Raw genomic sequence first — 13,067 nt, forward strand, 5'->3', positions numbered from 1 at the left:
CAACACATCTGAGTTTAATTTCTTAGTCTGTTAATTGAATACTGGTGTCTCCCTTTGGTAATTTTTATTTTAGTGCATTTACGGTAGACCTGGTGGGCCGATATTCACAAGAAGCGCCTTTGCTGCGGTTTTACACCACCACCAAAACCCAGAATTTTATGATGAGGTAAGTGAGGTTTTTCAAGGGAAAACCCAGTTTAACCAGTTTTAAGGAAAACTCCAATTTCTTTGTTTACTAAAACAAAATTCAAGCGAAGCTGCATACTATACTGAAATTACAGCAATAGAACTGAATGTTGAAGTATTTATTGTACATAATTTTTTCTAGTTATAAAAGTAACATTTATTATAAAAAATGAGAACTTGGAAAATGCAGATAATACAGAAAAGGAAAATGTCAAAATTCTGCCTACATCACTACCACAGTTAATATTCTGACAAATTTCCATTCAAATTCATACTTAAGTATAGTTAAACATTTGTTGAACCTGAGAATCTTACTTTCTTATTATTGGATTTCCTTATGTAGAATTATAACTTAGTTCACTAAAACTACTATATGAACTGTACTTTTAAATTTTCTATCCTGGTTTTTCATTATGCCCGGCTGTGTTAATGAAGTGTCTGTCATGTGTTGTCCAATTCTTTCTTGAGTTGAAATACCAGCTCTTCTGTTTCTGATCAATGTGTGTTTTAGTCCATTCAGGCTGCTATAACAAAATACCACAGACTGGGTGGCTTGTAAGCAGCAGGTGTTCATTGCTCATGGTTCTGGAGCTGGAAGTCTAAGATCATGGCTGGTTGAGGGTCACCTCTCAGGTTGCAGACTTCTCAGTTGTGTCCTCACATAGGGGAAAGGTCTGGGGAGCTCTCTGGAATCTCTTATAAGAGCACTAATCCCGTTTATGAGAGGTCCACCCTCATGAGCTAATCACCCCAAAGGCCCTACCTACTAATACCATCACCTTTGGAGTCAGGATTTCAATATGTGGATTTGTCAGGGGACACAGACATTTAGACCATAACCGTGTATTAAGGATCCATTTCTTCCTTAGCACAGCTTTACAGTCTCAGGTCTCTTTAACTGCAAATGTTAATACCAGTTTGGAGACCAAATGCGGGTTTGTGCGTGGGTGACACGTTGTTGTTTTGCAATATAAGAAAGATTGTTATTTTGTCTTCCTTGCAGATTAAAATAGAATTGCCCACCCAGCTACATGAAAAGCACCACTTGCTGTTCACATTCTTCCATGTCAGCTGTGATAATTCAAGTAAGGGGAGCACAAAGAAGAAGGATGTTGTTGAAACACAAGGTTTGAATTTCATCATTCCTTCGATTGTTCGTGACTTCCACATTAGGTTCTTAAATTTTGTTTTGATTCTGAATTTCCATCCTTTGTGAAGGGGTCGTTAGATGGCATTTGTTCAGGTAGCATGCCTGACTTGCGTATCTACATTTTTATAGGAGATAATTTTAGAATTCCAATCCCAAAGAGGCTAGCATACATTGCAGACAAAGTTCTGCAGAGACTGTATTCAGGGTCTTTTCAGTTTCTTACTCTGATTGATATTAATAGTTCTTAAAGATCAGGCAGTGTAGTAACATGGCTGTCTTCGTACATTTTCCCACACTTACAGTGATTTTTGTTGTTGTTATTCTTTGTTTCAACAGTTGGATATTCCTGGCTTCCTCTTCTGAAAGACGGAAGGGTGGTGACCAGTGAGCAACACATGCCTGTCTCAGCCAATCTCCCGTCTGGCTACCTTGACTACCAGGAGCTTGGGATGGGCAGGGTACCAGACTTTAAGATTGATTTATTTCAGTTCCTTCAGAAAACATTAAAGATCAACTTAAACTATAGTAACACCAAAAAAGTATGTCATATTTTTGCCAGTCCCAGTATTTTGGTTTTAGTTACTCATTTTCAGGTAAACTTCGGCCACTGGCAGGTAGTGCTTTTAACAGTTATCATAACCTAGAATTGTAGTGTGGGCATTTTATAAACCTTGAGCTAGCAATGCCTCATCAGGAAAATAGAAACTTGAGGTACTGAATGAGACCAAAGTTTGTCTCTGTAAACTAGCCATGCTCAGATAAAGATGTGTTCTTAGAGTCACGCAAATGATTAGGAATTGTCTTCCAGCTTACGTAAGTATAGGAAGCAAATATCTCACCCACATGGTAGCCCATTTCTGATTTATTAAAGCCTGAGTTTTCTCAGATTTCTCCAGTTGGTTTGCTGTTTTACATTCTGTTTGGCCATCTTAAATTTTATAGACTTCAGTTTTATTACATGCTTAGTTAAGGTCTGTTTCATTTAATTTTGAATGGCTTTTAATGTCCCTCTGCACTTAAATAGTGCCAAATTTGGGCCCATGTTATGGACAAATAGTTAAAATATTCCAAAATAAAGGTAAATCATGTAACATTCAGTTATAATTCCTAGTCTGAACATGAGAAAAATGAAGGCTTCAGAAATAAAAATAAGCACAAACAGATGACTGACCCTTTGCCTGTGCCAGGAATACATACTAACCTGTTTGTTTTATCTGGTACCTTCTACCATCACTTTCAGAATCCTGAACTCAAGTTTGGTTAAGTCATTGATACAATTGGCGTCTTTCTCTCTGAAATGAACAATAATTCACACAGCTGCAACTAAACAGAAAAGATAAGAGAAACTCCAGTAAGAAGAGCATTGTACTTGGGAGAAGAAAGTGGGCAGAAATTAGTACTGGTTGTATTCCTGCTTTGAGCCAGGCATTACTGTCAAGTCACTGAGGCTGTTTGGGCCTTTAGCACCTCATCAGGACCCTCACTAAAGATGGTGTTTGAAGCCAAGGTCACTAATCTGTTGGGATGTTTTCTCCTCTATATTTTTTCAGCATTACGGTCCAGAAATTAAGTGGGTGGATGGAAGCAAGCCACTGCTGAAAGTTTCAACTCATCTGGTTTCTACAGTGTATACACAGGTACATGCTATTCCATTAAAATTGGCAGAGGTTGCTCTGAATGAGTTTAAATGATTTTTTAGCAAAATAAAATCCTAATTGTTATATTACATAGATATGTTTTTACTCTATAAGTCCTTTTTTAAAGAAAATACATATAAGGTGCTGACATGTAACGATACAAATGAATATTACAAGTAACATTTTTCAACAATCTTCCTCTTTTGTTGGAGGATCTTTGAAATCTTTTTCTCAATTTATTTTTATTTTTATCTCTTTGATTTCATTTTTATATGGTAAGTTTCATAGTCTAAATAAATCACGCACACCATAGGAAGCAAACACTTGTATTTCTGCAGCAGATATGCTAATAGGCTTTCATTTTATTTTCTTCTTTTTTTGCCCTCAGGATCAGCATTTACATAATTTTTTCCAGTACTGTCAGAAAACTGAATCCGGAGCCCACGCCTTAGGGAATGAACTTGTAAAATACCTTAAGGTATCAGACGGCTTTCTTAGTAACCCCTTTTTAATGAGCGTGGAGTAGATTGGGTTTTCTCTTCAGTGGTATGTGTCGTTCTTACCCCTTGGGAACCTTATAAGGCTGTCCGCAGCTGGATGCTCTCACACAGATAGTGCCTGTATGGTTTTAGATAGTGGTGAGAAGTCGACTTGGAAATCCTACTACTGCATTCTTCATCCTAGCCCCATGTTTACTTTTCTCAGGCTGGACCTAAGACACATTGTGCCGCCTAGAAAACCACTTAGCCTCACAGGCCCTCCTCGTGAGTGCTCACGGCGTAGAGCAACAGTGACAGGCGCATAAAAAGTGGTGACTTTAGTTTCCCCGTTAAGTAACTTATAGTTCATTGTCGGGGACAGCATAACTTTGGTGAATGTATGCTAGATGGGCAAATAAAAAACCCAGAAATAATACATATAACCAAGCCCAGCTTTGTGCAGGCTAGGAACCATGGCACAGGGAGAGCAGGAGTGTTGTTCTAGGGGAGTTTCATCCAGAACATGATTCTATGGGGGCACTGTGAAAAAGGAGAGCTGCTAAAAGCGCATTCCAGGCATGGTGAGAAAATAGATGAAACGTGAGAAATGAAATAGAAGTTTGATTTAAGCAGGGAAAATGGAGTTGGGGATTCTGAAATTACTGCTTTCCAAGTCCCCTTTCAGCTACCTCATAGGGAGCCATGTGACTTGAAGAAGAACCTTTTATTTATTTTCTGTTGGTGCTGTAATAAATTACTATAAACTTGATGGCTTAAAACAAATTTGTTTTCTTAGACTTCCTGTAGGTCAGCAGTCTGACACAAGTCTCATTGGGCTAAAACCACGGTGTTATTAACAGGGCTGAGTTCCTTTCTTGGAAACTCTAGGGGTGAATCTGTTTGCTGCCCTTTTCCAGCTCCTAAAGGCTGCCCTCATTCCTTGGCTTGTAGCCCCTTCCTCCATCTCAAAGCCAACGATGTTGCATCACTGACCATTCTTTGTCAGAGTTGTCCCCTCCACCCCCACTCTCCTGCCTCCTTCCACTTTTAAGGACCCTTGTGGTTACTTTGGGCCCAACTTGGATAATCCAGGAGAGTTCCCCATCTCAAGGCCAGCTAATCTGATCAGGGGCCTTAAATTCCCCTTTGCTATGTAACATGTGCACAGGTCCTGGGGCTCAGACAGGGATATCTTTGTCCAGTAGTCTGCCTGCCACTGTCTCCATTTGTTTAGATGTGTGTCTTCCATCCTTACTGGGAACTGAGTAGGGACTACTTGGGGTGGGTTTACTTTTAAAAAGAGAACATGACCTTTGCCGTTCCACATCTGTAGAGCCTGCACGCAATGGAAGGTCATGTGATGATTGCCTTCTTGCCCACCATTCTAAACCAGCTGTTCCGCGTCCTCACCCGAGCCACCCAGGAGGAAGTTGCTGTCAACGTGACACGGTGAGGGAGCCAGAGAGGTGGTACCCTTCTTCTCTTTCAGTCTGTCCACATCTGGAGCACAGTCATATGTATCTGGGATGCGAGTATGTGTTGAACATTATATTTAAGAAATTTATTTTGATCCCATATGTGGGGACCCCATCTAATCCCTTGTTTCCTCTTTTCCTGTGGTGCCAATAGCATCATCATTGTTCTACTACTGCTGTGATAATAATGAAATGTTTCCATTTTCACATTACTATTCATTGCTTTATTCATTCCTGTGGTGTGTAGGGTCATTATTCATATGGTTGCCCAGTGCCATGAGGAAGGATTGGAGAGCCACTTGAGGTCATATGTTAAGGTATGTAAATTAAACTGCCCCAGTCATTTAAATCTGTGGCTCTCCAATTTTCCTACTAAGAACTTTTTTTTTTCAATCTAGTTATTTGGGGATGTATTTTGGGATGAAACTTAACACCTCTCCTTTCTCTTCTATGCCTACAGCTGGTGCAGGAAGTCCAGAGAGGGGCAGCCATTCATTTATTTACTGAATTTCATTCTTTCAACTGTATTTCTTTCTTTAATGGGTTTTTCAAATAATGTGACCAAATGACCTAGAAGATTAAAGATGGGAAGGTTTGCTCTGGCCACCATCAAATTAGAAGACTGTGGGAAAGCAAGAGGTGTCATTAGGATAAATATCAACACGTTTGTGATTTGCATACAATATTCAGTGAACACTGTGGCCTTTACTGTTCTAAAAAGTTATACATGTGCTATTTAGTCTTCAACCTCTGTGAATTATGGTTATGTATTAGTTTAAAAAATAAAGTTCGGGTTCTTCAGGGAGTCAGTTACTGAATGTCGTATGACATGTTGCTTGAAGTCCTTGGGAGGTGGAGTTGTGGGCTGGAGGACTACTGATCCAGCTGAGTCAGGTGATTCACACAGGTTGATGGGTTCCCTGAAGACACCCTGGGCTCCCTCTTTCTGTCACATGACAACCACCCTTCCCACCTTCCGTTTCCACACCTTCCTCTCCCTCCTATGCTGTTGTACCTCGGTCCCTGATCTCCACCCTTTGGAGCTTCTCCAGCTTTCAGCCCAACTTGGAAAACCATTGCATTAAAGTATCTTTCCCTTTTCTTCAAAGTATGCTTATAAGGCTGAGCCGTATGTTGCTTCCGAATACAAGACAGTGCATGAAGAACTGGCCAAATCCATGACCACGATTCTCAAGCCCTCTGCCGATTTCCTCACCAGCAACAAACTGCTTAAGGTATGTCAGGAGGGCCAGTGTAGCTCTGCGGTATTGAAATTGATTGAAGAAAATGCAAACTTCACTTCCTGATAGATTTCACCCTTTTGGTGTTCTTTTACCTCCTAAAAAGGGGTGCCAGAGTTAGTTCTTCAGTAACAACTTTGCTGCCTGTACTTGTGCTCCTAACAGAGCCACCAGGCATTACTGTATTCAGTTTCATAGTCAGTATATTCAAACCGGTGGAGGACACTGGGTTAGAGCCTGTAAAGGTAAGTGTCAGCAGGTGAGACTCTGCCGAGAGGAAAGGCCATGGGTCGAATCTAGGGGTGCCTCTGGTTGGGTTGTGCCGTGCTGAGTGTGTGTGCCCAGTTTCCTAGTGGGAAGGAACTGTTCATTGTTGGACGCATGGGAGCAGGAGAGCCTCTGCCATGAACCTCTGGTCTGACAACGACTCACCAAGACGTCCAGCTGTGTTTCCGGGTCACACTTGTTTCATGTCAGTGAACAACGTCAGCCTAAGAGGGTCTCACCTTCAAATTTGTTGTTTTTCTTACTGGATCCTTTTTTCTCCTTTCAGTATTCATGGTTTTTCTTTGAAGTGTTGATAAAATCCATGGCTCAGCATTTGATAGAGAACTCCAAAGTTAAGGTACGTCACTTCCTACCAAGACTTGCCTGGCAGTTCTTGGTGGGGAGTCTCTTCCATCCTGTTTGTAGCTAACACTTACTAATGCTTTCTGCGGGCCAGTCAGACAACTGTGCTAGGTGCTCTCCAAGTAGTAAGCATTTTAGCTTTATAACAACCCTATGGGGGAAGTACTTGTCTTAGCCCTCACTTTATAGATTAAGAAACTGAGACTGAGTGCTGGAGTTACTTGCCCAAGGCCATGCTGCGGTTTGCAGAGGGAGCCAGGCTCTGTGACCAGTCTGGCCCCACAGCCCATACTCACAGTGTGATTAAATCCAGAGAAATCGGCTTTTTGCTTTGACTAGCTTAGAAATCTTCATGTCTGTCGAAACGGGACTAGCAGTTTTAAGCTTTCATTTAAAATGTCTCTTGACTGTCTTGAGCATTGTAGAGATTTGTCAGGGACTTAGATGGGTGTGTCAGAGATGACCACGTGTCCTCTGTAGCCAGTTGGTAGACTGAGATTAACTCCATCTCCCCCAACACCTCCTCCCCTGGTGCCTGGATGTGTGTGACTTTCTGGTTCCCCCTGCTGTCCCTGGTTCCCACTGGTCTCTGCATGAGATGACCGGGCTCGTCTCTTGACTGATGCCCGTCGAAGTATAACTGGCTATCTGAGGCTCAGTTCAGATAAATTTTTATAAAGTTTGAATGCAGTAAACCCAGTGGCCATGTCGCAGAGTTCCTTCTGAGAGTCACGGGGGTCCTGGAGTCGCTGTGTGACTGCAAACTCTCGCCACGTGTAGCCGTAGAGAGTCTCGGAGTCTGGCAGGGAGCAGCAGTTCTGGGGCCCAGCAGCCTCTGCAGTGAACTTGGGAAGAAGGGAGGAGCCACAGGGGGCGAGGATCAAGATCTAGGCTCCTGGACAAGGGGTCTGGATGCGAAGGAAGCCTTGGGAAAGGCTAGTGTATTTTGTCAGTTGGAAGGTTGTTGGTTCAGAACCTAAAGCTGTGCTTTCTTCTAGTAGAGCCGGTGCTGGTGCCTGATCAGGAGGTTTCCTTTTTTTCCTCTTTTTCTTTTAATTTTAGTGCACGAGGAAATGCCAGATGGAGGTGGGCCCGGCCTTCCACAGAGTAATACACCATCTAAATCATGCTGGCACAGCCTGCCAAGGAAAAATCTAGCAGATTGTCTGCTTGGCAGTATGCAGCTAAAGAGTCATGCACGTGCTCACACATACATACATGGGCACGTGTGCAGGCACGCGTGCACACACACACACACACACACACACACACATCTTGTTATATTGCCTTTCTGTTAAAAATGGTGTCCTATACAGGACAGACTCTAGGATTTCCTTAGTCGGCTGGGGCTGCTATAACAACTACTGTACACTGAGGGGAATAAACAGTAGAAATTTATTTCCTCATGATTCTGGAGGCTAGATGTCTGAGATCAAGATTTCTGTAGCGTTGGTTTCTTATCAGGCCTCTGTCCTTCGCTTGACGATGGCCGTCTTCTCCCTGTGTCTTCACGTGGTCTTCCCTCTGTGTGTGTCTGTGTCCTGATCTCCTCTTTTTATTAAGACACCAGTCCTATTGGATTAAGTTCCACCTTAATGACCTCATTTTAACTTAATTTCCTCCTTAAAGACCCTATCTCTAAATACACTCACATTCTGAGGTGGGGTTAGGACTTCAATATATGAATTGGGGTTGGGGGAGGATGGACAAAATTCAGTCCATAACGAGGCCCCTGCTGGCTTTTTCATTATTTTTGTCTTTAAATAAATGGGATCACTTCAGAGAGATTGATGACTTGATTATATTTTTTAAAAATAACTGATTTGTTAAGAAAGTATTTATTGAGCCCTCATTATATGCAAGCCAGGCTCAGAGATTATGCAGGTAAATGTAGCGTGGTTTGTGCCCTCATGGAGTCCAGGTGGGACCGTGTACAGTTAGACCCCGGGACGGAGGGTTTAGGACATAAGGAACACGTCTGAAACATTCCCAAGAAGCATATTTAAAATCAGGTATCAATGTCATGGATCTAAGGACTGTGATAGAAAATTAATAACGGAGTTTAATTGTGTGTGTTCTTTTCTCAAGATGCCAGATTAAACCATGGAACTTTATGGTTCATAGGGACCTGAAAGCTACCTTCTGGTCCAACTCCTCCGTTTTCTCCACAGAGTTAGAAATAGAAGTATAAAGCCATGAAGTGACCTACCCAGGGTCACACAACTGAGCAGAGCCAAGTGTTCTGCCGCATAACCTGACTCTCCCACGCCTCGGGGAAATAGTTTGTCTTTGGAACTTTACACAAAGCACTCGAATGCTGCCATGCACAACCTTTTCTGTAAGTTAATTATACTCTGGCTCTAAAACAACATTCACCGAGTTTTTAGAGGCAGTTTATTTTAAAATTATGCAGCTTAAAAAAAAAACCCCAGGCATCCAAAAGGAGAAACCATACATAATTTACTATAAAAAGAGATTCAAAACACCTGCTTACCACTTCGGGGAGTTTGACATTGTTCACTTTTACATGGTTCCCCTAAGACTTGTGCTTGCGTGTCAACCCAGATACCATGCGTCTCTTCCCCTAAATCATGCTACCCTTGACCTGACTCACACCTTGACCTAGCAACTTCTCTTAAAATTTTTGAAGCCTGCATTCAGTTTGCCTCTCTTAGGAGTAATGAGCGTTGTGTATTTGAATTAGTTATTTTAATGTCTGCCTTATATTTACATCTTAAGAACTCCACGTCTTAGTCCCCGATCACCATGTTCTGGATTTAGGGAGCAAGTACCTATTCACCATTCCTGTATCACTTACAATTTCCAAAATCATGGTCAAATCCCTTCAGAGTCTTTACATTTTTAGACTGAACATTTAATATGATCCAGTGTGTTTATAGTCCTGCCTTTGATTTTGTTCCTCATTGGTGAGTCTCTCTTAAAGTGTCACAAACAGGCACACACCTGACTTGTAGGAGCAGCTGTGCGATGGAATTCATACAAGAGTCAGGCAGTGCTTCCAGTTGCTGAAAGTGCCCTTCCCGAGAATTTCTGCTGTCGATCAGCATTTAGGGGCATAGTATTGGGCTGAGGCCTTCAGTGTCCACGCCGGTGTTAGTGGGTTGGATCCACCTGATGCTTGTGAGTGTGGAGGGATGAATCTGCACGCTGTTACGCTGAAGGTGGGGCAGCCACGCGTGTCCGCCTCCCGTCCTTAGCCTACACTTTGCTACATTTGCTAAGGAGGGCTGTGAATCAGAGCCTCTCTCTGAACCTGCATCTTAAATAATCAATTTCCTTACTACTGCAGATGGGCCTGCAGAGTTTGGATTGATCGCATAGGACTGTGCCAGACTTGAGTGTTTTATAGGTGATGTGCTTGGAATTTACAATAAGTAGTTTTTGAGGAGAATATAAAACAGGCCTCACTAGGGCCTGCTAAGGAGTTCCCAACCCCCAACCCCACTCTGCTTCTAAGGTAAGCATATTTTAGGTGTTTCTTTTCTAGCAACTATTTTTAGCAACTATAATTTCAGCAGACTCATTTTGAATTTCCTTCCCACCCACACTGGATCAAGCAAATTGTTAGCATTCCACAGGTGCTCCTCAGGGAAGCCAGAAACCCGGCAGCGGACAGGATGAATATATACTCTTAAGGTTAGTTGTTGAGCCTTCAGTCATTTCCTGTCTTAATTGAGCAAGGAAAGAGCTTTCATTTGGAGAGTGAAAGAAGGGTGGTATGGTTCACATGCTAGGTGGACTCCTGGACTTCCCTTAAACTGTGTGTGAACTCTCTACATGCATGCTGGCGGAATGGTAATGTCCAGACTTCCACCCACGAGTGGGTGTTTTGAATAGTGTTTGCTCCATGCAGAGTGCTGAGGAGAAATGCAGATGGACTGGAGGGTGCACCCTCAACCTTGAAGCTGACAGAGTCCTTGGAGAAGGAAGACCTGCAGCTAGAGGGGAGTGCAGGAAGGTGTGTGTGTGAGGTCAGTGTGGCGCTAGAGGTGGGACGTCACCTGAGCTTAGAAGGACGCCTCCTCTGGGGAGGAGAATGTGTGTCAGGCAGGGAAAGGAGCTTGTGCCCAAGAGAGGCCCCTGTGGGCGAGCTCAGGCTGAGGGTAGAGGAGAAGAGTGGAAAACAGATGAACTCAGAAACAACGGTGAGATTATGGGGCGTTTTGCAGCCAAGTAGTGGACGATTTGGTAGCGACCATAGAGAGATCGAGTAGTGACGAGATGAAAGGGAGGAGACATATTAGCAGAGTGGTGTGGAAGCTTTTATATCAATGAGTCTACCTTCCTCCTGGAGTTGAAATCGTCTGTGGAACAGGTTAATGCACCTGTCATTGTTTATATGTCTTTGATTTTTTTTTTCCAGCCCTCTAACTGCACTAATGTGAATGATGTTCTGGTGATGTTGGTAAAGATGTAGTGTGGGGAGGGATGAGGTGGGACTGGGGGTGAGGACGCAGAGCGTGGTGAATGAGGAAGAGAGGACTTGGAGACAACTGATGGTTTGACCCGGCAGCTGTACTTCTGAGTATTCACTGATGAGAAGTGGAAACCTATATCCACACAAAGCCCTGTATGCAGACAGCATAGCAGCTTTATTCACAACAGCCGGCAACTGGAAACGTCTGTTCACTGGTGAATGATAGACACATTGTGGCAACTCCATGCAGCAAAATACTGCGTAGTAATAAGAAGGAACAAAATATTGATTTGATTTCCATCCAATAACATGGATCAATCTTGAAAGCATTATGTTAAGGGAAGGAAGTCACCGTGGTCACATATACACGATGTGTTATACTCTGTATGAGTTTGTTTGTATGACATTCTACAAAAAGGAAAACTTCAACTTCAGGGAGAAAAAACAGAGCAGTGGTTTCCAGGGGCTGGGGTGGGGAAGGGACTCAAAGGGACAAGAGGAGATTTTTGGCTGCTAAAAATGGACTATGTCTTGGCTGGGGTGGTAGTTACACAGTTGTGTTTCACTTGTCCAGATTAACCAAACTATATACCCTGAAAGGGTGAATTTTAGTGTATATAAATTAAACCTCAGTAAATCTGACCTAAACCAAACAGAACATATTAAAGTCAGATTTGAATGGGGGAGAAAGGCCACCTAGATATTGAGTGGTAGCATATAGTGGACTGGAGCTTTTGAGAGAGAGAATCATGGTTTACCGGGGAAGGGGGAAGGTGGTGAGTTCTGCCTGGGAGACCTTTAGCTGTAGAGCAATAGGTTCAGCTGCTGTGACAGAGATCTAACGTAACAGTGGGTTAAACAAACAAAAAGTTCATTTCTTCTCACATGAAAGTCCAGGGTAGTATGGGGGTTCCGTCCCACAGTTATGGGGGCCCAGACTTTCTCCATCTAACACCTTTGTCAACCTGGAGTACTGCTCATCCTCCTGATCTGCCGGGGTCACCACCTCATCCATGTGGGGCCAGCACGAAGGGGAAGGCACATCTTTTCCCCTGAGGATAGGGCACCAACGGGGTCCAGAGAAAAACACGGAGAGGTTAGAGAGAAAACCAATTTTTACACATAAAAATAACAACGAGATAGAGGAAAGAAAAAGTTGTAGGAGAAAAGGAAGAGAGAAGTGACGTAGGGATTCCAGTAAGAGCGGTAACTTCAGACTTCTGGGAAATGTCGTCAGATTCCTTGTCTACCCCACTATTTTTCTGTTTCTGCACCCTACTATTTGCTAAGCAAGAAGAATGAAGTTTATTAGCTAACAGTCTTAATTATTATAGCTCACAGAGCCATAAAACAGCCCACAGAAAAGAGGTCTCTAAACCCGAGGGAGTAACAGAACACAGTAAGGAATGAAAAATCGAGCAGGTGGAGGCTTTCATGATGTCCTTGTACACGGGGTAGCAATTTGGGCGACAGTCAATGTCAGAACCCAGACGGCATGATGCACAGAATGTGGTGCAGCCCCTCGCTGGTGCCCACAGAGACTTGGCTGTCAGCGGTGGGGCTCACAGGGCCCTTGGCTGCCAGGCCGAGTGTGAGTGGTCAGGAAGACCCCACTCAGCCCAGGAGCTGAGCAGCCAGCAGGAGTTCAGAGGTGTCAGGCTCACAGCAGGGTGGGGGGCCTGGGGCACAGCGGGTCAGCTGGAGGAGGCAGGTCTGGTGTGGTCAGGTGCTGGATGGGCAGACCCCGCAGCAGCAGTGTTTGTTGGAGGCGCAGATGGTGGTGGCCGGGCCACCGGGGACGCTGCAGCACTGAGGGGAGATCCGGCAGCTG

At 43.5% G+C, this 13,067-nt stretch overlaps 1 protein-coding gene across 22 annotated transcripts in view; it reads left to right on the top strand.

Annotated features, from left to right (window-relative positions):
* Nucleotides 1–13,067, top strand: part of DOCK9 (dedicator of cytokinesis 9) — a 256,366-nt gene that overhangs the window by 175,111 nt on the left and 68,188 nt on the right. For all 22 annotated transcript variants that reach the window (XR_010383575.1, XR_010383576.1, XR_010383577.1 and 19 more), the window contains exons 19-27: nt 74–166; nt 1,190–1,313; nt 1,673–1,794; nt 2,887–2,973; nt 3,362–3,451; nt 4,786–4,901; nt 5,175–5,244; nt 6,037–6,162; nt 6,722–6,793. Coding sequence is in view for 17 of the 22 variants with exons in the window: in XM_031466259.2 (XP_031322119.1) it covers nt 74–166; nt 1,190–1,313; nt 1,673–1,794; nt 2,887–2,973; nt 3,362–3,451; nt 4,786–4,901; nt 5,175–5,244; nt 6,037–6,162; nt 6,722–6,793 (900 nt within the window). In the remaining 5 variants the exon portion in view is untranslated. The remainder of the gene's footprint in view (nt 1–73; nt 167–1,189; nt 1,314–1,672; nt 1,795–2,886; nt 2,974–3,361; nt 3,452–4,785; nt 4,902–5,174; nt 5,245–6,036; nt 6,163–6,721; nt 6,794–13,067) is intronic.

Source organism: Camelus dromedarius, chromosome 13, assembly GCF_036321535.1.
Source record: "Camelus dromedarius isolate mCamDro1 chromosome 13, mCamDro1.pat, whole genome shotgun sequence".
NCBI classification, from domain to species: Eukaryota; Metazoa; Chordata; class Mammalia; order Artiodactyla; family Camelidae; genus Camelus; species Camelus dromedarius.